The sequence below is a fragment of the Amia ocellicauda genome, chromosome 21 (assembly GCF_036373705.1).
Source record: "Amia ocellicauda isolate fAmiCal2 chromosome 21, fAmiCal2.hap1, whole genome shotgun sequence".
Classification (NCBI taxonomy): domain Eukaryota; kingdom Metazoa; phylum Chordata; class Actinopteri; order Amiiformes; family Amiidae; genus Amia; species Amia ocellicauda.
Window position 1 is genome coordinate 10,244,941 of NC_089870.1, and position 26,750 is coordinate 10,271,690.

General features: G+C 43.3%; 1 protein-coding gene across 2 annotated transcripts in view; it reads left to right on the forward strand.

Annotated features, from left to right (window-relative positions):
• The first annotated feature begins 549 nt into the window (after positions 1-549).
• The window catches only part of nid2a (nidogen 2a (osteonidogen)), a 37,161-nt gene continuing 10,960 nt past the window's right edge, over positions 550-26,750 (forward strand). For both annotated transcript variants that reach the window (XM_066694737.1, XM_066694736.1), the window contains exons 1-13: positions 550-944; positions 1,637-1,939; positions 5,972-6,213; positions 6,703-7,355; positions 7,892-8,041; positions 9,957-10,202; positions 10,477-10,677; positions 11,442-11,669; positions 16,109-16,249; positions 17,622-17,750; positions 20,100-20,345; positions 22,689-22,934; positions 26,477-26,707. In XM_066694737.1, the coding sequence (XP_066550834.1) occupies positions 738-944; positions 1,637-1,939; positions 5,972-6,213; positions 6,703-7,355; positions 7,892-8,041; positions 9,957-10,202; positions 10,477-10,677; positions 11,442-11,669; positions 16,109-16,249; positions 17,622-17,750; positions 20,100-20,345; positions 22,689-22,934; positions 26,477-26,707 (3,223 nt within the window). In that variant the 5' untranslated portion in view covers positions 550-737. The remainder of the gene's footprint in view (positions 945-1,636; positions 1,940-5,971; positions 6,214-6,702; positions 7,356-7,891; positions 8,042-9,956; positions 10,203-10,476; positions 10,678-11,441; positions 11,670-16,108; positions 16,250-17,621; positions 17,751-20,099; positions 20,346-22,688; positions 22,935-26,476; positions 26,708-26,750) is intronic.

Consider the following 26,750-nt stretch of genomic DNA (forward strand, 5'->3'; position numbering starts at 1 on the left):
CACACCTTCTGTAAGGAGATCTCGAAAGACCATGTATGTATGGATGCGTGTTTTTAAATGTTAACAGAGTTATCTGAAGCTGTAGTTTATTACGTCACAGCGTTTCCTCGATGCACCACGTTCCTCGACTCCTCTAGTTTTTTCATCTGAGCAGGTTATCTATAGATACTTCTGGGGCAACTTTACAGGGAGAATCATGAGATAAGGGTCAAATCAGGTCAATAGAAAAGTGCACCTGGAAATCAATGTATATGTTATGGCACACAAAACGTGGTTTGGGTAGACTTAAATTATAACATTTAGAGAGAGCCACACTGCAGCTGGATGACTTACTTTATACACACACACACACACACACACTCCTACAGGCAATCTAGTCATGGAATTATCCTTGTTAAAACGCAGGGCGAGAAGGCTATGAGAAACACTTCTGTGGGTTTGACTTAGGGGTGGGGGGGGGGAATCTCCTAATGAAAACCAGATGGTCTCCAAGTCTTGTCAGTCAAGGAGTGCGCGACCAATCCTCGCCCTGTGCGAAGTTAAAACCCTCCCCAAACTCTCTAGTTAACTTCAGGTCAGAGGTAGAAGTGGATCTGGGCTGAAACTCCTCTCCATCTGGCTGTAGGAATTAAACTCCTTGCAGCTGCTCCTCCGTGGGACCCCTCTCTCTCTCCTCTCCCAGTCGCTTGTCTGCCCTCCTGTAAGCACACAAATGCAGCATCGGTGCGCATCTTGAAATGAAAATGTTGGCCCAAGTGACAGCGCTGCTGCTCGGTGCTGCGTGCAGTGTGTGTGCGGTGGCTGCGCTGCACAGGCGCGATCTCTTCCCTCACGGGCCACAGAGAGGAGACCTGACTCTGCAGCAAGGAGACGATGAAACCTCGGCGGTGCTGCGGCTGCGGCAGCCCCTGTATTTCTACGACACCAAGTACAGCGATCTCTATGTAAGTCAGCGTCTGTGTTCATTCATGTCGCCTACTGTGGACAGATTATTTGTGTCTATACATCTTTATGCAACTTTTCTATTTGTATACTGACTGCGTCCGGGGACTGAATTACAGTGTATATGCAAACACATCAATTAGTAACATATCTTGTCTTTACTCCTTGAACGTCAATGTAAAACAATTTGACTTATCTATTATTATTCATTATGATGATCATCATTAATGCTGTTGCAAAAGACATGACCGTGTATGTAGTTGATAAAAAGTTCAAGAAAGAAAACTAGCTTTATTTTTTTCCTTGAAAGTGATACAAACAATTAAATGCTTGGCAACTTCTACGTATTTACGTCTAAACAACCATAAATATGTCAAGGATGTCCTTTACATTGTACAGTGATACAAACTGCAACAGCTTGCTGCTCCCCATACAGCTGCTGCTCTGTCTGGGTGGTGGAGGAGGGGGATGGGGGGATTTGCACTTTGCTGTGAGGAGACCGGGGCATACTGTTTGTTCCTGAATAACAATACAACACCATAAAATACGCAAATGAGAAAAATAAGATGCATCAAGTAATTCACTGAAAGTAAGAGATCAGTATAAACCTAAAAGAAGGTATTTATGATCTAAGTTTCTATATATATTGAAGAGTCAAAATTAGATCCTCCTGGCTTCTCTCTCGTTCCTCAAGGTGGCCACCAATGGAATCATCTCGACGCAGGATCTTCCCAGGGAAACCCAGTATGTGGACGACGGCTTCCCCACAGACTTTCCCGTTATTGCGCCCTTTCTGGCCGACATAGACACCAGCAAGGGTAAAGGAGCCATCTCCTACAGGGTGGACGAGTCCCCAAGCGTGCTGTTGCGCGCCGCAGAAGAGGTGAAGAGGGGCTTCCCACGCAGGGCCTTCACCCCCACCCACGCCGTCATCGCAACCTGGGAGAACGTGGGGCCATACGAGGAGCTGAGCCCCAACGCAGGGCCTTCCAACAGGGTAGGGATGCTGTGTTTGTCCCTTATCTCTCAGTTGTCCGTTTCAGATGTCTTAGGCGATGTGTACCTCAGCTACAGAGCAACCTCTCTGACTGTGTAGATTAACAAAGTAGTGTACCGAAGAGTCGCTGTCAGCAGCCCATAGATGTGTGTTGAGAGAGTGTTGGGCGGTTTCTTTTACGGCAAGGCGGTCTGGTTACAGTATACAGCTGGTGCCTCTTATAGAAATGTATTTGATGTTCTTACCTGCTCACAGAAAAGTGTTGAAACACTTCTTGTGCAACAAATGTCAGCCCCCTCTTCTGTTTTTGTTTTCCAGTTGGTGTTCTGTGCAAGTGTTCATTTGAAAGTAGGGTTCAAAAAGATTCATATCAAGTTTTCACTGCTGTTTTGCCAGCTACTGCATGTCATATGTAATGTGTTCAAGCTGTCAACGTTTTGTGGCCGTTCTACCATAGCACACCATTGCATTATTGAAGCACATAGTCTTTGGGGAAAATAGTACGTAACTCTGCTGAAGGGAAGGTTTGTGTTCTCTGTAGTAAACTAGTGTGCTGTTGCTGCTGGTGCCCATTACAATAATGGAGGACTGTGCTCTTTAATCTAATTCTTTGAGCCCTTTAAATGAAAATTAAACTGGAGCACACAAGTAGACTATTATGAGTCCAAATGGTGTGTAATCGTTTAAAATCTCAGTGGCACATACAAGGACTTGTTTGAAATAGTCTGGCAAATATGGAGGCATAAATGCAGGGATCACACATCACTGTAATACACTGGAAATTGCATCTGGCATTAAGGCCATGGTTACACCTTAATAAACAAATTGTCAACAGCTGCTTTTTGTTGTAGTTTCTGTGTATTTCTAAGGGAACTGAAAACCACTTTTGTCTTACGTACTCAACTTTACCATCTTTGACATTTTAGTAATCAAATCAGTTATTTTGCAGTTCTTAGGTGGGTTTATAACGAGCGCAGTGCAGAGCTTGTGGACTGTGGCTTTGGAAGGTCAGTCTTGAAGAGAACTGGTGATCCCAGAATGCATCTCCGCTATCTTTCATAACTGCCATAGATGTCACATCCCCTGATAATGAAATTTCAGTCCACCTCCCCAAAGGAAGATTTTAGAAAGATCTGCTAATTGCACAAACAAACAGCTAAAAATAAAAGTGCCGGTTTGTGCCGTATCAAACCCTTTTGCTCTTCCTGCCGAGCGCCAGTTCTCAGTCTTCTGCTGTCCCATCACCTGGCTTGCATAGAGCTGTCAGCCTCAGCTAAACCCATTTGTATCCTGCCACGCGTGGGTGCCTAATTATTTAGAATAACATCTTTAAACAATCTTGTTTATGGACGTGTTGCAACACTGCTCCGAGGCAGTGTGGTCTTGTAATTACAATAGAGGAAGGGGATCTGAGGAATTTGGAGTTGAGATCTGACTTCAGTCAGTGCCAGATGCAGCTCTCCTCCCTGAGGTATGTGGCAGCGTGGAGGGGATGTCTCCATTGCTCACAGTTCATCATAGAGGGCTGGTCAGTGTTTAACACAAAATTAGGCTCTTTTTTGGTGGACAGGTAAAAGGGTTTAAACATAATACTGAATTGTTCAGTTTATTTTTTGCAAAGATTTAATTGCTTCAAACCTCTTGGTAAGTAAGGAAGCAAGCTCTATTAGCCATACTTCACCAGTCGGATCAGTTTTGTCTTTATGGGTGGTCCCTGAGGCCTCTTTGTTATGAAAATACAAAATTTTAAAAAATGGGGGGGAAAAACATTTTGAAATGTTTTAATTTGCTTACTCCAACATAGAGCCAGTGTAAAAGGAATTGAAAAGCAAACTTCCACTTCAAGACATGCTTAGAAACTAGGCTTAATTATAGACCTAGAAGCAAATACTTTTATTTAGTTTTAAATGGTGTGTGAAGAACAGTGGGTGGGAGGGGGGGGGGGGAAGTTACAGCAATTAAATTATACTACAAATCTATTAAAATGCTTTATTGAGCTGAACCTTTCCACAGTGTGCAGTAATCAGGAGACTTGTGAAAATGGCACTTTTATTTATAACATAAAAACTTTGAGGAAAAAAAAGATACCTACAGAACCAAAGCCTTGTTATACATTCATATGTATACTATTAATGTTGAATAGCCCCCCTTAGGATATTCATTAAGCTAAACAGCTTTAGTCATGAAAAACATCTGGATACATATTTCTTGTCAATCCACCCTTCAGACGGAGCTCAAAAGATGAATGAATGCTGGATTCTAATGCAGAGGCCTCTGTGTTGTTTAGTTGCATATCAATGCTAGGGATATACAGTGAGGGAAAAAAGTATTTGATCCCCTGCTGATTTTGTATGTTTGCCCACTGACAAAGAAATGATCAGTCTATAATTTTAATGGTAGGTGTATTTTAACAGTGAGAGACAGAATAACAACAAAAAAATCCAGAAAAACACATTTCAAAAAAGTTATACATTGATTTGCATGTTAATGAGGGAAATAAGTATTTGATCCCCTATCAATCAGCAACATTTCTGGCTCCCAGGTGTCTTTTATACAGGTAACGAGCTGAGATTAGGAGCACTCTCTTAAAGGGACTGCTCCTAATCTCAGCTCGTTACCTGTATAAAAGACACCTGTCCACAGAAGCAATCAATCAATCAGATTCCAAACTCTCCACCATGGCCAAGACCAAAGAGCTGTGCAAGGATGTCAGGGACAAGATTATAGACCTACACAAGGCTGGAATGGGCTACAAGACCATCGCCAAGCAGCTTGGTGAGAAGGTGACAACAGTTGGTGCGATTATTCGCAAATGGAAGAAACACAAAATAACTCCCTCGGTCTGGGGCTCCATGCAAGATCTCACCTCATGGAGTTTCAATGATCATGAGAACGGTGAGGAATCAGCCCAGAACTACACGGGAGGATCTTGTTAATGATCTCAAGGCAGCTGGGACCATAGTCACCAAGAAAACCATTGGTAACGCACTACGCCGTGAAGGACTGAAATCCTGCAGCATCCGCTAGGTCCCCCTGCTCAAGAAAGCATATGTACAGGCCCGTCTGAAGTTTGCCAATGAACATCTGAATGATTCAGAGGAGAACTGGGTGAAAGAGTTGTGGTCAGACTAAAATCGAGCTCTTTGGCATCAACTCAACTCGCCGTTTTTGGAGGAGGAGGAATGACCCCAAGAACACCATCCCCACCGTCAAACATGGAGGTGGAAACATTATGCTTTGGGGGTGTTTTTCTGCTAAGGGGACAGGACAACTGCACCGCATCAAAGGGACGATGGACGGGGCCATGTACCGTCAAATCTTGGGTGAGAACCTCCTTCCCTCAGCCAGGGCATTGAAAATGGGTCGTGGATGGGTATTCCAGCATGACAATGACCCAAAACACACAGCCAAGGCAACAAAGGAGTGGCTCAAGAAGAAGCACATTAAGGTCCTGGAGTGGCCTAGCCAGTCTCCAGACCTTAATTCCATAGAAAATCTGTGGAGGGAGCTGAAGGTTCGAGTTGCCAAACGTCAGCCTCGAAACCTTAATGACTTGGAGAGGATCTGCAAAGAGGAGTGGGACAAAATCCCTCCTGAGATGTGTGCAAACCTGGTGGCCAACTACAAGAAACGTCTGACCTCTGTGATTGCCAACAAGGGTTTTGCCACCAAGTACTAAGTCGAAGGGGTCAAATACTTATTTCCCTCATTAACATGCAAATCAATTTATAACTTTTTTGAAATGCGTTTTTTCTGGATTTTTTTGTTGTTATTCTGTCTCTCACTGTTAAAATACACCTACCATTAAAATTATAGACTGATCATTTCTTTGTCAGTGGGCAAACATACAAAATCAGCAGGGGATCAAATACTTTTTTCCCTCACTGTATGGTGTTGTGGAGTCCTTGAACTTTTCTACTTCCCCCGTATGTCAGCTGTAATAAATGTCATTCTGCTCCTTGTTTTGAAATGTAGAGACTGCTGTGAGTTCAGGGGTGGCTAACAATGCCGTGTGATTTTTCTCTCCGTCAGGTGAACACCTTCCAGGCAGTGCTGGCCTACGATGAGAGGGACACTTACGCCCTGTTTCTGTACCCCGAGGATGGGCTGCAGTTCTTCGGCACTCGTCCCAAAGAGTCCTACAACGTGCAGTTGGAGCTGCCTGCCCGGGTGGGCTTCTCCAAGGGGGAGGTTCCCTTCATGCTGATCTCTCGCATTGAGGGCCCTTACTACAGTGTGACGAGCACAGAGCAAACTGTCAAGAACCTGTACCAGTGAGTGGCCCCTCGTAGAACACCGACACATTGTGGGATGACCAAGCTCATTCTCTTTTGACCACTTTGAGTCTCAGAGAGGACATACATTTATTTAAGTATGCCTGTGTTTTTTCGGCGACTCATTTTGAATGCTTCCTAAATTGGACTGATACAAGAATGAAAGAATCAAGCCCAATTTGGGGATTGACAGTAAGGCAACGCTATTGGGTTTTGCAGGAAAGTAGCCAATGTATAAAGTCACTGCTTTCTACCCCAGCCAACATCTCCTTTGTTTTTCCTTTCATCCATGATAAAATATGTAAAATGCCCAGACAAAATCTTGAAGAATTTAAATGTTATTCTATTGGCGGCCACACTATATTTATCCATAGTTTTCTATGGATTCGTAACATTCTTGTGTGATATTGTTGGCAATGTTCTACTCTGGAATATCTACCGATTTTTAGACTCCTTGTTTATGTATATGTAATTCCTTCCCTTCCACAGGACGGGGAACTCTGGTGTGCCAGGGCTGTGGATCTTCCACGTTGGGAGCAGCTTCTCCCTGGACAACGTGGTCCCTGCGGAGGTTGGGGGGCTCTCTGTTGTGGGAGCGTCGGTGGCGACTCTGGACAGTAACCCCAATGGGCCCTCCGAGACCGATGCAGACTACCCTGATGAAGATTACCCTGATGAGGACTACGAAGATCAGTCTGAACTAGAGTATCCCACCACGGACATCCCTGACCTCGACCAGAAAGAGCCTGCCTTCCCTCTTCCTGCCTTTCCTGAAACTCAAGAGCCAGGTCGCGGTGCCTCCATACAGCCTCCTCCTTATTCTGAGCCAGAGGAGGAACCGGGCCATCTCCGCCCAGAGTTCTCCAACCGGGACCATCCAGAGCCCTCCAGGCCACAGATCTTGGCCACCCGAGCCCCTGAACCCCGACCTTCTGGTCCCAGGGAGCACCCTCTGCCTCAGCCTAGGAACAGTCCCCCTGAAGATGCCAGTCAGCCTCAGCCCTTTCAGCCAGACCATACTGAGCTGGAGGTGCTGTCAGTCTATCCCCTGGGTGAAGTGGTGCCCATTCTGGAGAGCAGCCCCCCTCTCTCCCGAGGTCACGTGGTCAGTGTGGATGAAGATGTGAACTTTGACACAGGAGGTGAGTCAGAAGAGTGTTTATATTTAGTTGTTTTATTGTTCAATTACCCAACCAGGCCAGTCCTTAGATGTGGTTAATAAAGCCTTTGACTCGTTTAGGCAGCATTGAACTGTTCACAACGTCTACATATGTTACTCCAGTGAATATTAAGATGAAAATGTCTGGTCTTCGTAAGTCAGTGTTTTACTTACAGGGAAACACTTATGGTTTGGAGGAAATGCAATAATCAGACAGTGAGTCATGAATCAAAGGCATTTAAAGCAGATATCTTGAAAAAGGACATGTTTGATTATATATCTCACCTGGCTACTGCTATCTCCACTTTACTGGGTTTAGAAAACTTGACTCCCCAAATATCAGACCAACATATTTGAAATCATTCAGTGTGTTGTGTGCTGCATGCTTTATACAGGGATAGGTGCAATAGGCTGTCGCATGGTGGCCTTACCCATATGTAAGTCCTGGTATTAGTCTCTTAGCCGTGACTCAACACTTGCTCTCCCTAACCCCCCACTGTTTTAACCCTCTCACCGCAGTCATCGAGTACAGCACAGACAACAAGGAGACGTGTGCCAGGTTCCAGCAGCAGTGCTCCCAGCATGGACGCTGTGTCGATTACTCCTCAGGTTTCTGCTGCCATTGCCAGTCCAGCTATTATGGGAACGGGAGACACTGTTTGCCTGACGGTAAGCAGGGGATGACATGAGGGGGTTTTGTGGGTGGAAAAGGACGTGTAATAAAGAGGATGTGGGTGTAAAAATGAAGGGGGTGTTCTCGGAATGAGTCACGAGACATTCTCCTCCATCCATGTACGTGTTGTCTGAATAGTCCAAGACTGTCTCGTCCGGGCTACTGAAGGATGACCCTTGGGCAGGCTTAGGAAAGTGAGCAATGTTTACTTTGGTTTCAGGAAGAGTAGGGGCCTTTTAAACATCAATGACTGTATTCAGTCAATTATGAAAACTGACGAACTATAAAGATTAATTATTCCATATTATATATTGTCCCAGGTCATACATAATAGTTCTTAAATTTTCTGCCTACTTCATCGTTTTTCTTTTTCTCTAATCCTGTCCACAGGCGGTTTTCTTTGGAATAGTTCATAAGCAAGCAATAACAGGTATAACATATAAGCAAGAATCATTAAGTGCTATTATTCAAATGGGAAAAAAGAATCGCAGAACTGTATAATGTGAAGGTTTTGGAAACAATATTATTACTTGATGTACTTTAAGATAATTCATCTGTTACTTTAGTTAGGCAGAAGATATGCTCAATCCATGCCTCTTATGTTACAATGCAGTTCAATTTATTATATTTTTGCAATGTTCTCTGACTGTCCGATCTGGAGTCAGTGTTCATAGTGAGCTGTTACAAAACTTGGTGGATTCGGGCTTCCTTCCAGCCAGCTAGGCATGGAACAACGTCATCTTGTTCCTGGCCTCCAGTTATTTCCTGCCAAATCAACACTTTTGACGCTGTGATGGCTTTTTAAAACAAGCCTTTCATACGGACACTGTACAGGATTCTCGAGCAGTCAAAATAATTGCTTCTTGTGGCAAACATTCCTTCTCAGAGACAGCACTTACATCCTAATTATTTTCCGCAGCCTCTTTTATCGTTCTTGATGTAAACAACATCAAGAACAAGTCTTGGTATTAAGGTCTTAGGTGGTCTAGCTGTATACTTAAGGAAAATATACAGTCTAACATACATTGCCCTTGTTCCGATGAAACAACTGTTTTCTGTGTTTAAGCGTGAGCGTCTTATCGTATCTCAGCCACAGTAATTGGCAACATTTTAAAGGAAGAAAAACTTTTTTTTTTTTAACAAAACATGAGACAAACACAAACAAGACAAAGCTGCATTTGTAAATGACACTGGGTCCACATAATTCAGAACTTGTTTTAGCGACCCCTGCCATGGATTTTAATTTGAATAAGAGTATGCATTCCTACCACTAGTGATCTCTTTGTTTATTGTGGCATACATAACCAGACGTATGCTTATGTTTATTAATAAGTACAACATTGCAAACTCTGTTCCTCTGATGCAGAACTGGCAAACGGTTTTGCACTGTCAGCCCTGACACTTGAATCCTTGTGGAAAACACAACTGCTTTAGGAATTCAATCTTAGAGTCTTGAGGCTTACTGTGTGTGCTGAACAGTTATTAATAGTAAGTTAAAAGAATAAACAGCTGGCATTTTTGGTTCGAAAGAGGTTGCATAGTTAGGTGGGTATATTCCTTCTACAGTTTCTTTTGAAAGTCCAGCTATCGTAGAGCAGAGAATACAACCCAGAGAACAGAAAACACTCTGTATGCTAGTTATTTTACAAGATGTTGGGCCGTATTCATAAAACTTTTCCCGTCGCAATAAGTTAACCTGTTTTTCTTAATGAAGAAAGAAATACAAAAAGTAGGGAAGTGGCAATAAAGTGCTTATTAAAGTTAACCGAGTTACCAGCTTATTTTTTCACTTTGTACCTCTGGGTATTGTTTTTTCATTTTAATAAAAAATTAAAATAACTTGTAAATTTAACATGACATTAAAGTTATATGAATGTGTGCCGCTGGCTTTGACTGTGGTTGTGTGTGCAGGTGCCCCTCACCGCGTGAACGGCAAAGTGAGTGGCCGAATATCTGTGGGTGCCACCCCGGTGGATCTGGACGGTGTGGACCTGCATGCCTATGTGGTGGTGAGCGATGGGAGGGCCTACACCGCCATCAGCCAGGTCCCCGAGCCGCTGGGCTGGGCGCTGATGCCTGTCTTCACCATCGGGGGGCTGTTTGGCTGGCTCTTCGCCCTGGAGCTGCCCGGACACAAGAACGGCTTCGGTGTGACCGGTAAGTGAGTAAAGACCTCGGCGATGAATTGCACAGGTCATGATTGTCATTAAGAAAGGGCTGCTGCTACTGCCGGTAATGGCGAGGATGAGATTTTTATAATAATAAGGATTTTACATTGAAAACTAAATGCATGTTTGCTTCATGAGTACTTTCTAGGCTTTTGAGGCCATACTCTTGAAGTTGAGTAGTCCTGTTAGGAGCAATGTGATTGTGAGTCTCAGTGGTGTGCCTCATCTCTCATGGCCAAATGGCTGTCTGGCCTTGCCTTCAGGTGCGGAGTTTACTCGCCATGCTGAAGTGACTTTCCATCCTGGCAATCAGCGGCTCAGTATTGTCCAGACTGCCCAGGGCCTGGACTCCCAGAACTACCTTGCAGTCGACGCTCGTATACATGGAGATATTCCCTTCGTCCCCCCCGGCGCCACTCTGCAGATTGAGCCGTACACGGAGACGTACCACTACCACCCATCAGGTACAGCATGGCGTGACAAATACTCAAACGCATGCTTTTCTTTTACCACCGATATATTTTAAACACATGATCATCGGCATGCATGGCTTATATTTGAGAGGTAATTTAATTTAATTTGTTGATAAAATCATACACCATTACCCAAAATACCTGAGAGGCTGGCCTACTTTAATTAGTAGTGTGTTGTGCTCAGACAGGTATGCATTGAATTTTGATTAAAACCTGTGAAAACCTTGGGGGCTCAAAACAATGCCTAGTTATCAAAGTTGGTTTGTTATCCTGTGAATGCAGTGATGTAGTACCATTGTTATCTCTGCTAGTCTGAAAATCTGCTTTCATCATTCAGATAAAAATCAGTGGTTCAGCTCAAAGGTCGGGCTAAAAATAAATCCAGAGTTTTGTAACATTTTGTGGTCAGTTTTGGTTTTCTTCTAAAGTTAATGATGTCTGGGTTTTGATACAACAGAAAGGTAAACAGTTCTGTTTAATTGTATGTTCTAGTGTATAGTACTGGGAGGTTTAATGAAAATCATCCCTTATACACTATTCTAGGCTGAGCAACTAGATGGTCTGAATTAGAAAGGTCATTCTTACTGACAATTTTCTTACCACTGCCTTAGTTATTCAGTGTAAATATTATCTAAGGATTTAAAATACCAAGTCATATGCCATGACACAGCAAATATTGACCTTGCTCTTTTTCCCCCATTAAGAATGCCTTAGATTGATTGAAGTGACGTGTGTCTGTGTGTTGTCTCTGCCAGTGGTGACATCCTCATCTGAGCACCAGTACAAGGTCCTGTCCATGGACAGGGGCTCCGAGAGCTTCTCCTACCAGCTACGTCAGAACATCTCATACCGGGACTGTCGACACGGCCCCCGCAACACCCAGGACACCCAGCGGCTCTCCGTGGAGCGCGTCTTCGTAATATACATCAAGGAAGAGCGCATCCTCCGATACGCGGTCACCAACAAGATCGGGACTCCTGGAGGTAGGCTGCTTTTGTGTGGACCGGAGCCCTGGGGTGTCTGTGTGACTCAGGAGACCATGGTTCAATATAGCACACCAGAGCCACAGACTTGCTGAGGTCACTGTGTGTTCCTGCAAGGCATTGGCCACAGGTTTCAGGTTAGAACCCCAGTTTGATTGTCAGTTTTGGCCCATTGAGGGTGTACCCAAGAGATTAACGCAACTGTTGTCAGTGCTGGTCCACAGTAACTCTCGATAGGGTTTGATTGTGCTTTCATTCCATTTCTTCTTTGATTGGTAAATCTGCTTTTTTTTAGGAGTTCTTGCACATCTGTGAACAGAGTGCGAGGATTTAATCTGTTTCCAGTGATGTGAAGCAAACTGGAGGGCCCTGCATTATGAATTTGTCAATCTCGTATCCCCAGTCATAGACACTGTTCTCAACATTGGTAACTGACAACCCCTGCTTTCATGGTCTTTTGTGATTATTGCCAGTAATTCTGGAGTGTTATTTGATACCCCAGCTCTGTACAAGGACTTAAAAAAATAAATCCACTGAAAAGAAAGAAGGAAATTATCAGTGAAATCATAACAAAAACAAGGGCCCTTGTGGCCTCCATTTCAAGATATTGGGTTACAGCAGCTTGTCTCCATCAGCCTCCCCAACATTTTTGCAACTGGTTCTTTATTAATGTGCGGAAAGCTGGATGGGAAGGGATCCCTTTCACGCTAGAGTGCATCGAGATGTGGTGAGAAGGCCTCAGTGATTGTCCCAGTTAAATAATTCTGACCAAGATTGCGGCATCACAGGCTGTAGATGTAGCTCCGTTACGGCACACAATAAACTTCCTGTTATTAAACTTGCTATGGATGTCTGGATGACGTATTGAAAATAACTGTAAGTAACTTGAAAACAAAGGAATGTAAAGCACATCTAAAACTGCTTTTAAGTACAAAGACATGTACGGGTGAAGAGTGACTTCCAGATTATCTTTTTTTTTCCCCAAAGGAGGTAGAAAGACTGTTTGTACTGCTGATTACAAATTGAGCAGTCAACCATAAACTGGTTAAAAGGTCATGTTAGGAAAGGTTAACTTAGTGCTCTGATTGATTTTAGAATAAAAGCAGATATCGTCTCTAATCTGTTGCTGTAATAGGCAGTGCTGAGTGATGGCAAGCTTTGGGAATTTGTTGAGTTAAAGAAAGCATAGGAAGATGCATCGGTCTCTGATGTTATGGTGAATACCCATTAAGTAAACACAGAGCGTGCAGGAGACTGCGCTGCCTGCTCCGGATTCAGGGGCTGTTTACAAAAACATTTTGATTTACTTTGTCTAGCCCAGAGCAGAGCACACCATGGGCAGGTACCCAGCATGTGACGTTGACCTCATCATTGGTTAGTAGACGGTTAATACACACATGAAGTGTTTATCCTTTACTATAATGCGCTTGATTGGAGAATAAATAAAGAATTGTCAGTTTAAACCCCCATTAAGAATTTGTCATTGTTAATAAGCTGTTCAGTGATACATTGCTCAAGAGAGGAGGGACGATGACAACAGAAATGTCTCCTAAGACATGCACTCTCTGATATTTTTATTATTACTTTTGACCTACCATGATTGCATTTGGTCAGATGTGCCACTACGTCCAGTCACAGTTTTTCTTGTTTATGATCAGGCCCAAACTTGAGCTCTGAGCTAGAGCTTATTTTCTGGTTGAGAATCTCCGCAGTCCCAGTCTTCTCTGTTCTGTTTCAATGTTGGCACTTTTGAATGACTGTGCGTCCAGGAAAATGTGAAATAAATATAAAATTCAGTGACGGAAGCCTCGGCATGTAGCCTTGGGGAGAAAAATCTGATGGAATAATTAGCGGGCAGTGAGGTCAGTGGTGTAGGAAGGGGTTATTGTGCTGGCAGCTCTGAAACAATATCATACAGATGACAGATTTACTGGGAGGGCGGTAAAATAGCTGCCCAGTGATGTCATGGGAATGTTGCATAGATACCGGCAACACAGTGTCGGCTTATATCCCCATGTAGGCTGTACTCTGAAATGGTCTTCACATGCCAGCTGTGGACAGCCAGACCTGCCCCTGCCCAGCTGGGCTCAGGAATGTGTGGACGGGCTGTGTATATTCGGCCTGGCACTTTACTCCCACCCCCACACACTTCACCTCTTCACCAGAGCTCAGAAAAGTACCAGAAGTAGATTTTCTGCCAGGGTGGTATCTAAAGTGAATAATAACAGCAAAAATATGACAGTGGACAGATCTATGATATACTGTACTTTGACTGTACAGTGTAGTAAATCTCAGTCTGTGATTCCAAGGTTGTAAAAAGAGATCTAAGAAAATGTGAGAAATACAGCCAAAGTAATTAGCAGTGAGGAGGATCTGTGGTTTATTAACGACCAGACACTCCTACACTGGGGAAACACAGAGTAATAAGATGTGGGAGAGAACATAAGAGTATACAATCCATCTGTAGCTGTCTTCTGCAGTTTGTCTTTCCAGGAATTTGATAGAAAACGTTAATGTTCCAAGATGTCTTGTTATTACAAGACTCATTAATGCAAAATAGACTTTGATAACTATCTTTTTTTGTTATTCTTACTCCATAGTGAATATTAAATAGTTTTCTCAATGCCTCTTTGTTTTTTAAGCTAATCATGTGAACCTATTCCTTACTTTCAGCATCCTGCCCAGTATTGAAAAAACAAAATATGATAATTTAAATATTAAGTGTTTATAACCATGCTGGGTAGTGGATGTCACTGTCTGCAGCGATATTGCTAAGGATTCAAAAGATAAAGCTAAGAAAATACAGTAAGAGAGAGTTCAAATGGGGCATTCATTGCATATAAGGGCTGCAGTTAGTATGTTGAAGAGGGCCTGGCAGGGGCACATTCCACACTAGTTGGTGTGAAGCCAAAAGGTTCAGCTGTCCAGGAGAAGGCCAGGTTGGTATGCATCTGTGTAAATGAAGCAGTTGATTTAGGTCTGCTTGTTTAAGGTGTTAGGCTGTAGCACTTGGTAGTTCATCTGCGCTCAGGCCCATAAAGCAGGACTGAAGAACAACACTTTGAGGTGCACCTGCAGTGTGTGGCGCATTGTGGCTCATTGTTCTGGGCGGCTGTGAGTAGAGTCCTGTGTTTCCTCTTGCTGACCTTTCCAGAGCTATTTGCTGACAAGTTAGGCCCCCTGCTTGACTAATTGTTCTGCATAGAAAGAAAGGGAGTGCTCCATCCCCTGCCTGACAATCTACTTATTTTTTTCTCCCTTTTTCATCTTTTGCACGTCTTCCCGCACTCACCTCCCACTTGCCTCTCTCGGAGGTGCTGACACCAGCTGAAAGACAGGAAAAAAAAAAAAAAGTAACTTTAAAGGGACTTGTCTCTTGCACTTCAAACAAGTTCTCCTGCTTTTGATAATTGGGTAAATTGGTTCATGGCCTGAGGCTAGGAAGCCAAACTGTTTAATGTGTGTGATAAAGGCATCTGAGTGGGGACGGGGAGTGATGGGGGGCATGTCCCTCCATTCATTAACGGAGAAGCAGGCTTTTGTCCTGAGGCCCCAGAGAGTGTTTGCAGAGGTACAACTGTGCTGTTTCTTGGCCCGCTGACCATAAAGGCTGAGACTAAGAGACTCTGTCAGGCGTGCTTATATTTTATCTTTGTTAATGTGTCCCCCCTGCGGTAACGTGACCCCAGTTGAGATGGAGGCTCTTGTTGGAGTGCGGTGTGAGGTCTTGTGTTTCAAACCCACTTTAGGTCTGTTATACATGGAGGTCAAGTGCTTTGACCTGCGATCACACAACAACAGCCTGCTTAGGGCTCCTACAAAGCACCTAAAAACACAAAAAATGTGGCCCCATGTAAAATCCAACCACATTGTTACTGCATGCTGTTTGGCTTAATACCTGTAGTTAAGGCCTCGAGTGCTAGTTTCTCCTCTAGACTGCAGTCCGACCTTTCGCCAGACTCTTTTTCGAAGTTAAAACATCTTCCCAATCTCTAAACCTGTCACGACTCAGACCAAAACCCTGTGAGTTACAGCAGCCTGTGTCGGTGATGTTGGGGGGGGGGGGGGTTCTGTGAGATGTGAAACTGAGGTTCTGTCATCAGTGAGGAAATTAAAGATGCCATGGTGGGGGGAGGAGCTCAAACCCCAGTGTGGCTGAGTTCCCACAGCACTCGTCTGTTTCCCATCCTGCTCTACTTTGGTCTGTGGTCTAGTTGCTGTGCATGGGGGGGGGGGGGTTGGTAGTGGTAGCTGGGAATAGCATAACGTCTACACTCTAGTACATCAGTGTGGTGAGGAAGACAAACAAACAACCTGATTTTGTTAGCTTCTATCCCAAAAGAGTCAAACCTGGGTAACCTGAAAGACTGACGTCTTGAGTTCTGCCTTCTGTTTAGTGGAGAGGTTTTTTTTAAGCACCTTTTTGGTCCCTTCTGCAGAACCCACACCTGTGACTGAGAACCCCTGCTACAAAGGCAACCATGAGTGCGACACAACCGCCCAGTGCCTGCCGGGCGAGGGCATGCAGTACCGATGCCAGTGTGCCACAGGATACCGAGGGGATGGGCGCAGCTGTTCTGGTATGGGTCCTGATTCCTGTGACTGTAACACTATGCATGAGGCTTTGCAGCTGTCTATCAATAAGATAAACAAACTGGTACTTCAGCTGTTTATGTTGAATGTTTGGATTTTTGAGCTTAACAGAAAAATGCCATTTTCTGTCTGGGGCCAAAGTTCTTGCCCATTTTGTTTATGATACATTTGGTTCTCTCATGGTCTTGTATGAAGAATCAGTTACTGTGCTGTGTAATACTAGAGGAGAATGGGATTTCTCCCTCCCAAAGGACTTCACGTAGTACTTTCTTTGAGTGCCAGTCGTCAGACGCACTGCTTCATTTCCCCTGAGAATCTTTTATCTTTATAAATGTTACTAATGTGCTGAAGTGCATCTGCACATTGTCAGCCTTGCAGCGAAACTGTGTGAAGCTTTGGGGATCTGAATGGGCTGTTTATAGTTTGGTTTCTCAGGATAGTACTAAAGGAAATCGATGGAGCACATTAACATCTTCACATGGGCCGAGCTACAGTTGTCCTTAACAAAACATACATAAAGGAGGGACTGTGGTCTAGTTACTGAACCTAAATTGACGGAGTTCCTCAAAGATGGTTCTGTTTAAAACTGTGACTCCCTGCCCCAAGCAGACATTATGTGACCGAGAAATCGTACTTTAAAAGCCTTAAACCCCAGTGTGGGAAACTGGGCAGGAGGGAGGGGGGATGTTTAGAGATTTACAAGGAAGCCCGTGTTTCCTGGTATTAGTAATCACTAAAAACAAAAACCACTAAAAGGTATCATGCTGGCAGCTGTTCAGGCGGCAGTGTCTGGTGGTGGCCCACCTGTGGCCGCTGTGTTTGAAGAGGGGCAATGGTGGAGGTTTAGCACCTCGTTTCAAGAGCCTCTCGGTGTGAGATATCTTTGCAGTCGCACGTTACTCTCTCCAGCTGATGCCTCCCCTCCCCCACCTACGCCCCCACCCCCACGGCCCATTTTCTTTTCTTTTTTCCTATCTTCAACCAGCCTTATAATTGCAACAGCCACATGTTTCCCAATCTAGTCTCAACAGAAATCTGGAACTGATTTGCTGTCTTACAAGGCTGTTGAAATGGGCTCAACACCGTGTAATTTCATCACCTGCTCTGGCCTCAGGGCAGGTAGTGCAGGTCACAGAGGGGGGACGTTAACCTCTGTTATTACCGTGATCGAAAACAGACACGCACTGCTCGCTTCGGCCTCTGGTTCTGACTACATCCCTTACACTTTCCCATGGGTCTCTCTGTGCACAATCATGTTATATGAAGTTTGTTGACAAAATGATTGCACTGTTTGTGTTTTTGAAAGCTGACCTGCTACACTGTGACCACACCATCTCGCTCTCTTTCTCTTCCTGTCAGATATTGACGAGTGCGCTGAAGGTCTCAGTAGTTGTGGTTCCCAAGCTCTGTGCGTCAACCTTCAAGGCAGTCACCGCTGTGAGTGCAAGGCCGGCTATGAGTTTGGATTTGACGGGCACACCTGCATCGGTAAGAACTCGTGATGGTCCGTAAACCACGTCACAGCCAGACCCACAAACTGCCAGCTGAGTTTCCACTAACACTGAGGAGGAGCATCCAGCAGAAACATTGCTAATGTTGGGGAAGGTAGTTTCTGAACAAGGGCTGCAATTGTCAGGAGTGTAGCAGTAAGTTCCTTAATGGCTCTAATGCAGTCACTGTATGCATACAGCCCACTAACTTGGGAACTGACTTATATCAACCGATCATTTTTTTTTTTTTTTTTTTTTTTTTTTTTTTTAAATCAGCTTGGAGTTTAAAGGCATACTTTGGTATTGTGGCCAGATGTCTTACTCACCCAGAGTCATATGAATCCATGGAAACCTTTTTTTAATTCTGTGTGTCCTGTTTGAAGAAATAAGAATTTAAGATTTTGTTACCATAACTCAATTGCTGGAAGCAAATGGTCGCAAATCGCTGACTCTCAAAAGCCATCTAATAGATCTTTTAAATTCTTAAAAGCTGTGAAATGTAAAGTATTTTGATGAATATGTTTAAACATTTTTCTTTTGGAACTATTTCACCAAACTACACATTTCATAAGCTGTGATGAGGTTGGTGCAAGGATATGCTCGCTGTGTGCGAATGAAAACGCAGAGAGTGCAGGCAGAACCAAAAGTAGTCCGTAAATAAGGAAATATGTGGAAACTAAATTCTTACGCTTACCAGTAAATTAATGAATGTATTGAACTATTTATTTACTATTTATAGTATTGTAAGACTACACATTGCAAACCGCCAAACTTCTGAGTATTTAAAAGATCTATTAGCCGACTAATGAGAGTCAGCGATTTCCATTTGCTTCCAGCAATTTTGCTAAGCTAACTAAACAATACATTCAAATTTCTTCAAACTGGACGCTGATAATTAAAAATGGTATCCATGATTTCGTATGACTCTAGGTGAGTAAGAAATCCAGCTACAATGCCAAAATACAAACGTATTCCTTTAATAAAAACTTAAGTGTGTGTCCGTGATGTATTATTTTCAGTGTGTTTTCCATCAAGCAATTTTTATCAAGAAATGAGACCCTCCTTCTTGTGTGAGGAGGGGGATCTCTGAGGAAGATGAACTGTGACTGCACTGAAGGGGGCCTAATCTAACAATGGCCCAATGTCTGAAGCAGGAGAATGTGTGTGGGAGAGGGAGGGCTGCAGGGTGCTGTGGAGAGCATGCAGCTGAAAGGCAGAGAGGTCAGACCGGCGCTGATCTCTCCCTGAGCCTCCGCCAAATCGCACTGGCCCAAGAAAGAGCCCCCACATTAACCCCTTCTCCTGCTATTCCTAGTTCTCATACCGGGTGTCAGGCAGCATATGTGTCGTCTTGTACATTTTGTTCTGTTTTGTCTGTGGCACTGAAACAGCGATTAGGCACAGGCTAGGTAACTGTAGTATATCTTCAAAAACAAAACAAATGAACAAATAAAACAGAATCTGCAGCCATTTCCCTGTTGCTTTTCCTCATTTCTTTTTTACTTTCGATCACCAGATATTGATGAGTGCAGAGCCCAGCAATGCCACCCCCACGCCACATGCTATAACACACAGGGCTCTTATGACTGCCAGTGTCTCTCCGGTTATGATGGGGATGGCTTCCAGTGTATACCCGGCAAGATGTGCCCCTTTGTTTTACAGCCTGAGATTGATTTTTTTTTATATTTATTTATCTGTAAAGAATTGTTTTTAGTCTTGAAGTTCTTGGCTGACCCCTGCTGGCCATATTAGAATACATGGCAAAACATGTTGTAGAGCAGCAGAGTAATTCAACTGTCATTGTGGAAGAGCAGTATGTCCGTGCAATCTGTCATAGGAATACCTTGAAACTCCTCTTTACTGGAAGTTGTGGGTGAAACCGAGTCTCTACTCTGAGGTTGGTTTGCAGAATCAGTTAAAGATTGTAACTTACATAAGCTTGATTCAAATAAATTCCTTATATGATGATCATATAGTAGCTTCTTAATGGAAGTGGCAAAAGCAGAAGTAATAAAAGGTCAGAAGATAGGTTCATTGACAGTTTGCAATTTAGAAGTTTGCTAAAATAGACAAAACTTTCCCACCCATTTCCCAATACCCCACCACACCCGTCCATATGCACACAGAGTACACCAAAATCTGATGACTATTCACTTTTTCAACAAGGTTTGATGTTTTGAATTTGTGTTTTGAGCTCCTTGGTTAAAAAAGGAAAAAGATTGCACCCCCCTGACATCCCTGTGCTGCCCCACATTATGATGTTCTTTGTAGTGCTGTTGGGCGTTGCCCTGGCTGAGAGCTGATGTTTGCTGGTGGTGCCGATCACTCCACTCTCTGCCCCCCACAGTGGTCCCCGAGCACCCGAAGACCCAGTGTGAGCATCACCGAGACAGCCTGCAGGGGGGGCTCAGTCCCCGCGGTCCCCGGCCCCACGTAGGCGCCTACTTGCCCCAGTGTGACGAGGAGGGCAACTACCGGCCCCTGCAGTGCCACGGCTCCACCGGACACTGCTGGTGTGTGGACAGCAGGGGGCAGGAGCGGGTCGGCACCAGGACAACCCCCGGGACCACCCCCACCAACTGCGAGCAGCCAGGTAAGAACTTGGGTTCAGAATATCATCCCTCTAGGATAATTCTCTACTGGATAGTAAATCAATATAATATAATAATATAATCTGCACATTGTTCAAAATTAATTACAAATACAAATACAGAAAATAACTGAATGCATAAGTAATCACCCCCTTTGATATGACACCTGACTGAAATGTGGTGAGTCATGTAATTAGTTGAATGGAGTCAACCTCTGCAATTAAGATATGTCACATGATTTCAGGTTAAATACACCTGTCTCTGGGAGGTCCCACAGTTGGTTAGTACAATTCCTAACAAAAACAACATCATGAAGACAAAGGAACAATCAAAGCAAATCCAGAATAAGGTTCTTCAAAAGCACCAAAGGGGTAGGATATAAGAATATTTCTAAGGCATTGAATATCCCCCGGAGCACAGTAAAGTCCGTTATTAAGAAATGGAGAGAATTTAGCACAACTGTGAATCTGCCTAGACCAGGTCGTCCTCAAAAACTGAGTATCCGGGCGAGAAAGGCACTAGTCAGAGAGGCCACCAAAAGGCCTATTGTAAATCTATAGGAGTTAGTCTTCCACGGCTGAGCTAGGAGACACTGTGCACACTGCAGCAATAGCCTGGACGCTTCACAAATGTGGCCTTTATGGCAAAACAAAAGCCATTGTTGGGAAAAAAAAAAAAAAAAAAAAAAACTCCTGGAAACCTTGTAAAAATAGAAGGCAAGTGGATGGAGCAAAGTACAGAGAAATCCTGGAAGAGAACTTGCTGAAGTCTGAAAGAGACCTGGGACTTGGGAGAAGATTCATCTTCCAGCAGGACAATGACCCTAAACATACAGCCAAAGCCACACTGTAGTGGCTTAAAAACAAAAAGGTCAATGTCCTGGAGTGACCCAGTCAAAGCCCGGACCTCAATCCAATTGAGAATATGTGGAAAGAGTTGAACATTGCTGTTCACCAAAGGTCCCCATCCACCTTGATGGAGCTTGAGCAATTATGCAAAGAAGAATGGGCAAAAATTGCTGTGTCTAGATGTGCAAAGCTGGTAGAGACTTATACACATAGACTCATGGCTGTAATTGCTGCCAAAGGTGCCTCTACCAAATATTGACTGAAGGGGTGATTACTTATGGATTCAATTATTTTTTTCTGTTTTGTATTTGTAATTAATTTAGAACAATTTGCAGATTATATTTTTCCCTTCGACATAATGGACATTTTCTGCGTTGATCAGTGGCAAAAACTCCTGATTTAAAATCCATTCTGATTTCATGTTGTAAAACAATGAAATGTCGACAAGTCCAAGGAGGGTGTATACTTTTGAGAGCCACTATATTCCCAGGCATAGGAATTCCCACTGGAATTAAAGGGTAAATCAACTGAGGTCAGTTTAGCCAGGAAAAGCTTAACGGCTGGTATTGTCTTATTCCACAGTTATGCAGCTTTTAACTTTTTAGCACCGCCTTTTAATCTAATCGATTGCAAGTTTAGTTGGGATCTAATTTCATTAAACAAGATAACATTAAAACAATCTGCTGCTCATTAATTAAGCATTCATCTTTCATCTTAGATCCTTCCCATTTTTTTTTTTACGATTTGTCCTCTCATTGTGTAGAAACATTTGTCTGGAAAGGACTATAAATGCTCAACTTAGATAAGTTCTCAACTTCTAAAGCTTCCAGATGTAATTTCAATTAGATTCAACTTGGCTCTTATAACCTGTCATTTTTAAAGAAAATCCCATGCAAAATCTAGTACAAAGGATTTAAGTAAAGATGGGATGCTAAACAGGAAGAAAAATAAAAAATAAAATAACGGCAGCTATTAATAAAAGATTTGAAAAGAGGAACTAATGCTTAACATGTTGTTTCATTAGTGTAATATATCCACAATATATATATATATAATCACAGTTGACTGTCATTCTTTGCAAAGGGTTTAGTTGCAGATGTAGAAATAATCAAACAATGTCACGAAATCAAAAGCACAGCTTTGGTTTGGCAGGAGAATTTTATGAGCAATCGGGTTCGTTTCTTAAGAATACTAAAATGTTTGTAATTTAAAACTTGGCTCTGTATTCTGGGACATTTACTGTGCTGTGAAGGAGAAGTATTTCTTCGTGTGCATTGCTGGTGTGTGACTGTTGTGTTTCTCTGCTCTATATCAGATTGGTGCAGCATCAAGGTAAATGTTTAACTCTGTCATCATTTTGAATACCGGGAAACATTCACACAGCACATGTCAAAGCAACTAGTTATAAAAGCACTTTGTAGTGCCATTGGAGAATTGCCCTGGCTGAGGGCTACATTTGCTGGTGGTGCTGACCATGCCACTCTCTGCCCCCCACAGTGGCCCCTGAGCGCCCGAAGACCCAGTGTGAGCATCACCGAGACAGCCTGCAGGGGGGGCTCGGACCCCGAGGCCACCGGCCCAACGAAGGTGCCTACTTGCCCCAGTGTGACGAGGAGGGCAACTACCGGCCCCTGCAGTGCCACGGCTCCACCGGGCACTGCTGGTGTGTGGACAGCAGGGGGCAGGAGCGGGCTGGCACCAGGACCCCCCCCAGCACCCCCCCCACCAACTGTGACCAGCCAGGTAAGAACTCGGGTTCAGAATATCATCCCTCTAGGATAATTCTCTACTGGATAGTATAATTATTGCATTATTGTGAGATAATTATGCTTAGGAGGAGGTCAGAGAGGGATAGATGGGAGGAGAAAGCAGTTAGAGAGGGTTCAAATGAGAGAAGAGGGGGTTTAAGGTTTCCACAGAGGGATCTCAGACAAGTAAATACTGCAGCCTGACAAATCTTTGAATCACATTTCTCCAAATGTTGAATGTTTCTAAATCGTCGGTTAACGGGTCTTGGTTTAGGAAAATGTTGCCGTTTACTTTTTTGAAGATTCAGTAGTTTCATGTTTTAGTGAATCAGTTATTTTTGGAAAGTCATGTCTATAAACACAGATGTATTAGTATTTTAAGGGAGAGATATTGTCCTACTTTATCAAAGCTTATTTTTGATTTTAGTACTATAAAAATATTGTTTGTGTATTTACTTGCAACAAATACTGGACTTGGGCTGGGATTAAACCAAAACTTTGACTCAGTTGCATCTTCATTTTTAGTAAAATGCCACTTTCTTCTAATCATAAATGTAACCGCTATGATTTAATCCAGCCCTTGGATTGCTGTGTGAAAATGCAGATTCCACTGAACACAGACTAGATTTGCAACTAACCACAATACTAACATGATAGTATTGATTTTATGTTTTTTCTTAACAGTGGGTACAAACTGAACTATTTGAGAACATTTTTGAACAGATCATGTTCTTGCTAGTCGAAAATATTACTGTATTTAAGCCAAATCAATTAAACTTTATTATCCTCAAGGATTTCCACAATTCTTCTAAAAGAAATCAAATAATTAGTCATGCAATCTGGAAAAAAAAATTAAAATAAAGATCAGCACACACAATACAAACAGTGTAGTCACAGTAAAAAGTCTGTTCTGAAACGTTTAAGTTACCCGACAATTGTACGACTGACTCCTCATGACCAATATTTTGGTTTCAGCTTTAGATAATTTATGTATCCCTCTGAAAATAATGTGTACAGGTTTAAAAAAATAAAAAATAAATAAAAAAGGTCCAGACAGTGTTTTGGAAGATGTTTATTTTTTACCAGTAAGTATGTATAAACCACTCGTGCTCTGAATAAGCAAAAGCCTCAAAACATGTCTTGTTTTTCGACAATACAAGTGCAACCTCTTCAGTCTGGCGGCTCGGATTTATGCTGTGCTTATGAGCTAAGCAAGACGCAATGTCTTTCTGTCCTCACCCCAGTGGGAATTGCGTCTTGAGAGGTCCTCCACTGTCTTTTAGGCGAACCTGCAAAACAGGAAAAAGGAGAAAGCAGGTTATCATAAACGGATTTAATTATTTTTAAATGTTTAAAATACATTGTTTGCATAATGTTTTTCAAATTAAACAACAGACTAATTGCCACCGACAATTAACCACAACCTCATAAAAAACACATACCACGTCCACTGTGCGTGCCGCAGATCCTGCTATAATAAGTCTGACTAGCCTCGGTGTTTCATACATATAATTTACATTAGGTGCATTAGGTATTTTGGAATTTTTTATAAAATCTGAATAAAGCATACTGTGCTGTAGAGCAATTACTCTTCCAGCTCCGACTGGCGAAGGTTCTGCTGATCCGAATCTGGAAGCATAGCATACTTAATTATTGGGAAATAACTCGACAGTATCTCATCATAATGCAATCGTATGTCACAATAACGCAATAATTATTGCAAAATTACGTTATATTATTTCATAATAATGCAATATTATTCTCTGTGTCTACGCGTCACCCGGGACCTCAGCTGGCGAGCTATGGGATTAGATTGAGGGGAGAGAGCAGGCAGACGGTGTAATGTACACCAGGGTTTCCTGCAGAAACGTGGGCAGCCAAGGCGCTCTGACCCTAGATTGGAGGGTGTGGGGTGATGGTGGATTGTCGGGGGTGCCGGCAGCTCGGGTTTAGCGCGGGGGGCGGAGCTTGTGCTTTAAAGTTTTTGATTTATTATTTTCGTTCACGCATATGTTTGGCCAGGGGCCGCCTGTACTGAATAACGCTGCAGGGAACCCTGTACATGGTTTATTTATTTAAAATCAATTAAAATACATCAAATACACAAACGACCAGTGAGCAGTGCAGGCGAGAGGAGGGAGTGAGGATTTCAATCAAGCAGTGCAGTTTTGCCCGCTCTGTCCTCTCGCCTGCACTTCTGGGGGTGGCCACCCCGCTACTGGCGACACAGGGATTTAAATACTCAAATTCTCCAATTAAAAACTGCACCAGAGGGGGAGAACATGTATTTCACATTTGCATGTTTTAATTTGTAATAATAATTTAAGTAAAGTGAAAAACGTACAGTGGACTGAGACCATGACATTGATAAACTGCAGGCGACTGGAAGTGTCAATTCGTTCCTTATTATTTCTAATGAGGTGTGGATGTAGGCGTGAGGAAAGTTGTTACCCAATAATAATAATAATAATAATAATACAAAAGTTGAACTTCTATTCTCTTAGCTTTATCATTTATTATTAATTGTATTGTATTTTTTAAATTTCACGTTACAATACACAGACAATCTGAACATTGCCAAGCAAACGACAGAAAAGTCTCTGCTTGAAGCTGCATGCGTGTAGCGGGCAACAAATGAACCTTTCGCAGGCTGGATGTGGCCCCTGGGCTCCCTACTGGGGATCCCTGCCATAGTGTATTCAGTCTATGTATTGCAAAAATGTCTTGCACAATATGAATTCAGCATATGACCGAAATGGTTACAGCAGAAGGAAGCAATCTGAAATTAAACGCTTCTATGTTGAATTGTTAAAAAAAAAAAAAAAAAAAACATTTATGGAAATAATGTTTTTTTAATGTGTAAAATGATTTACATTAGTATGTTAAAACATCTCGGGACTTGATACATGTGGAACTGTTTTTCAGTTCTTTTGAAGCTTGATTGTAAGGGTAAAATTGCTTTATCACCCTCCTGCTGGATCTAAATCAAGTGATATCAGTTTGGCCAAGAAAAGCTTAAAAGCTGCTAATGTCTTATTGCACTATTGTGCAGCACAGTCCCTGTGCACTGGTGGTGTGTGACTGGTGTCTATTTCTCTGCTCTATATAATGCATTCCAGTCAGATTGGTGCAGCATCAGTGTGAATGTTTTACTCTTTGGCTCCTTGCTCAGCCAGGCAGTTTAGCCTGTTTTGCAACAGAGTGTCATCATTTTGAATAGTGGTAAATATGACTGACACCTTTTATTTACTGAGGCATCACTTAGGGCCTACTAGAAACACTGGCCTTCATGTGTGTTTCAGTGGGTGACTGGTAGAGAGGGGGCCTCCACTGGGCTGCTCTGTGTCTCTGCAGGTGACTTTGCTCCAGCACATGTCGAAGCCACTAGTTATAAAAGCACTATGATACAAGAGCTTCATGGTTACTGTTAATGCCGCCATGCGTTACAGTAGTTCTTTGTAGTGCTGTTGGCAGTTGCCCTGGCTGAGGGCTACGTTTGCTGGTGGTGCTGACCATGCCACTCTCTGCCCCCCACAGTGGCCCCCGAGCGCCCGAAGACCCAGTGTGAGCATCACCGAGACAGCCTGCAGGGGGGTCCCCAGCCCAACTTAAGTGCCTACTTGCCCCAGTGTGACGAAGAGGGCAACTACCGGCCCCTGCAGTGCCACGGCTCCACCGGACACTGCTGGTGTGTGGACAGCAGGGGGCAGGAGCAGGCTGGCACCAGGACAACCCCCGGCAAGCCCCCCACTAACTGCGACCAGCCAGGTAAGAACTCGGGTTCGTAATATCAGCTCTCTATCATAATTCT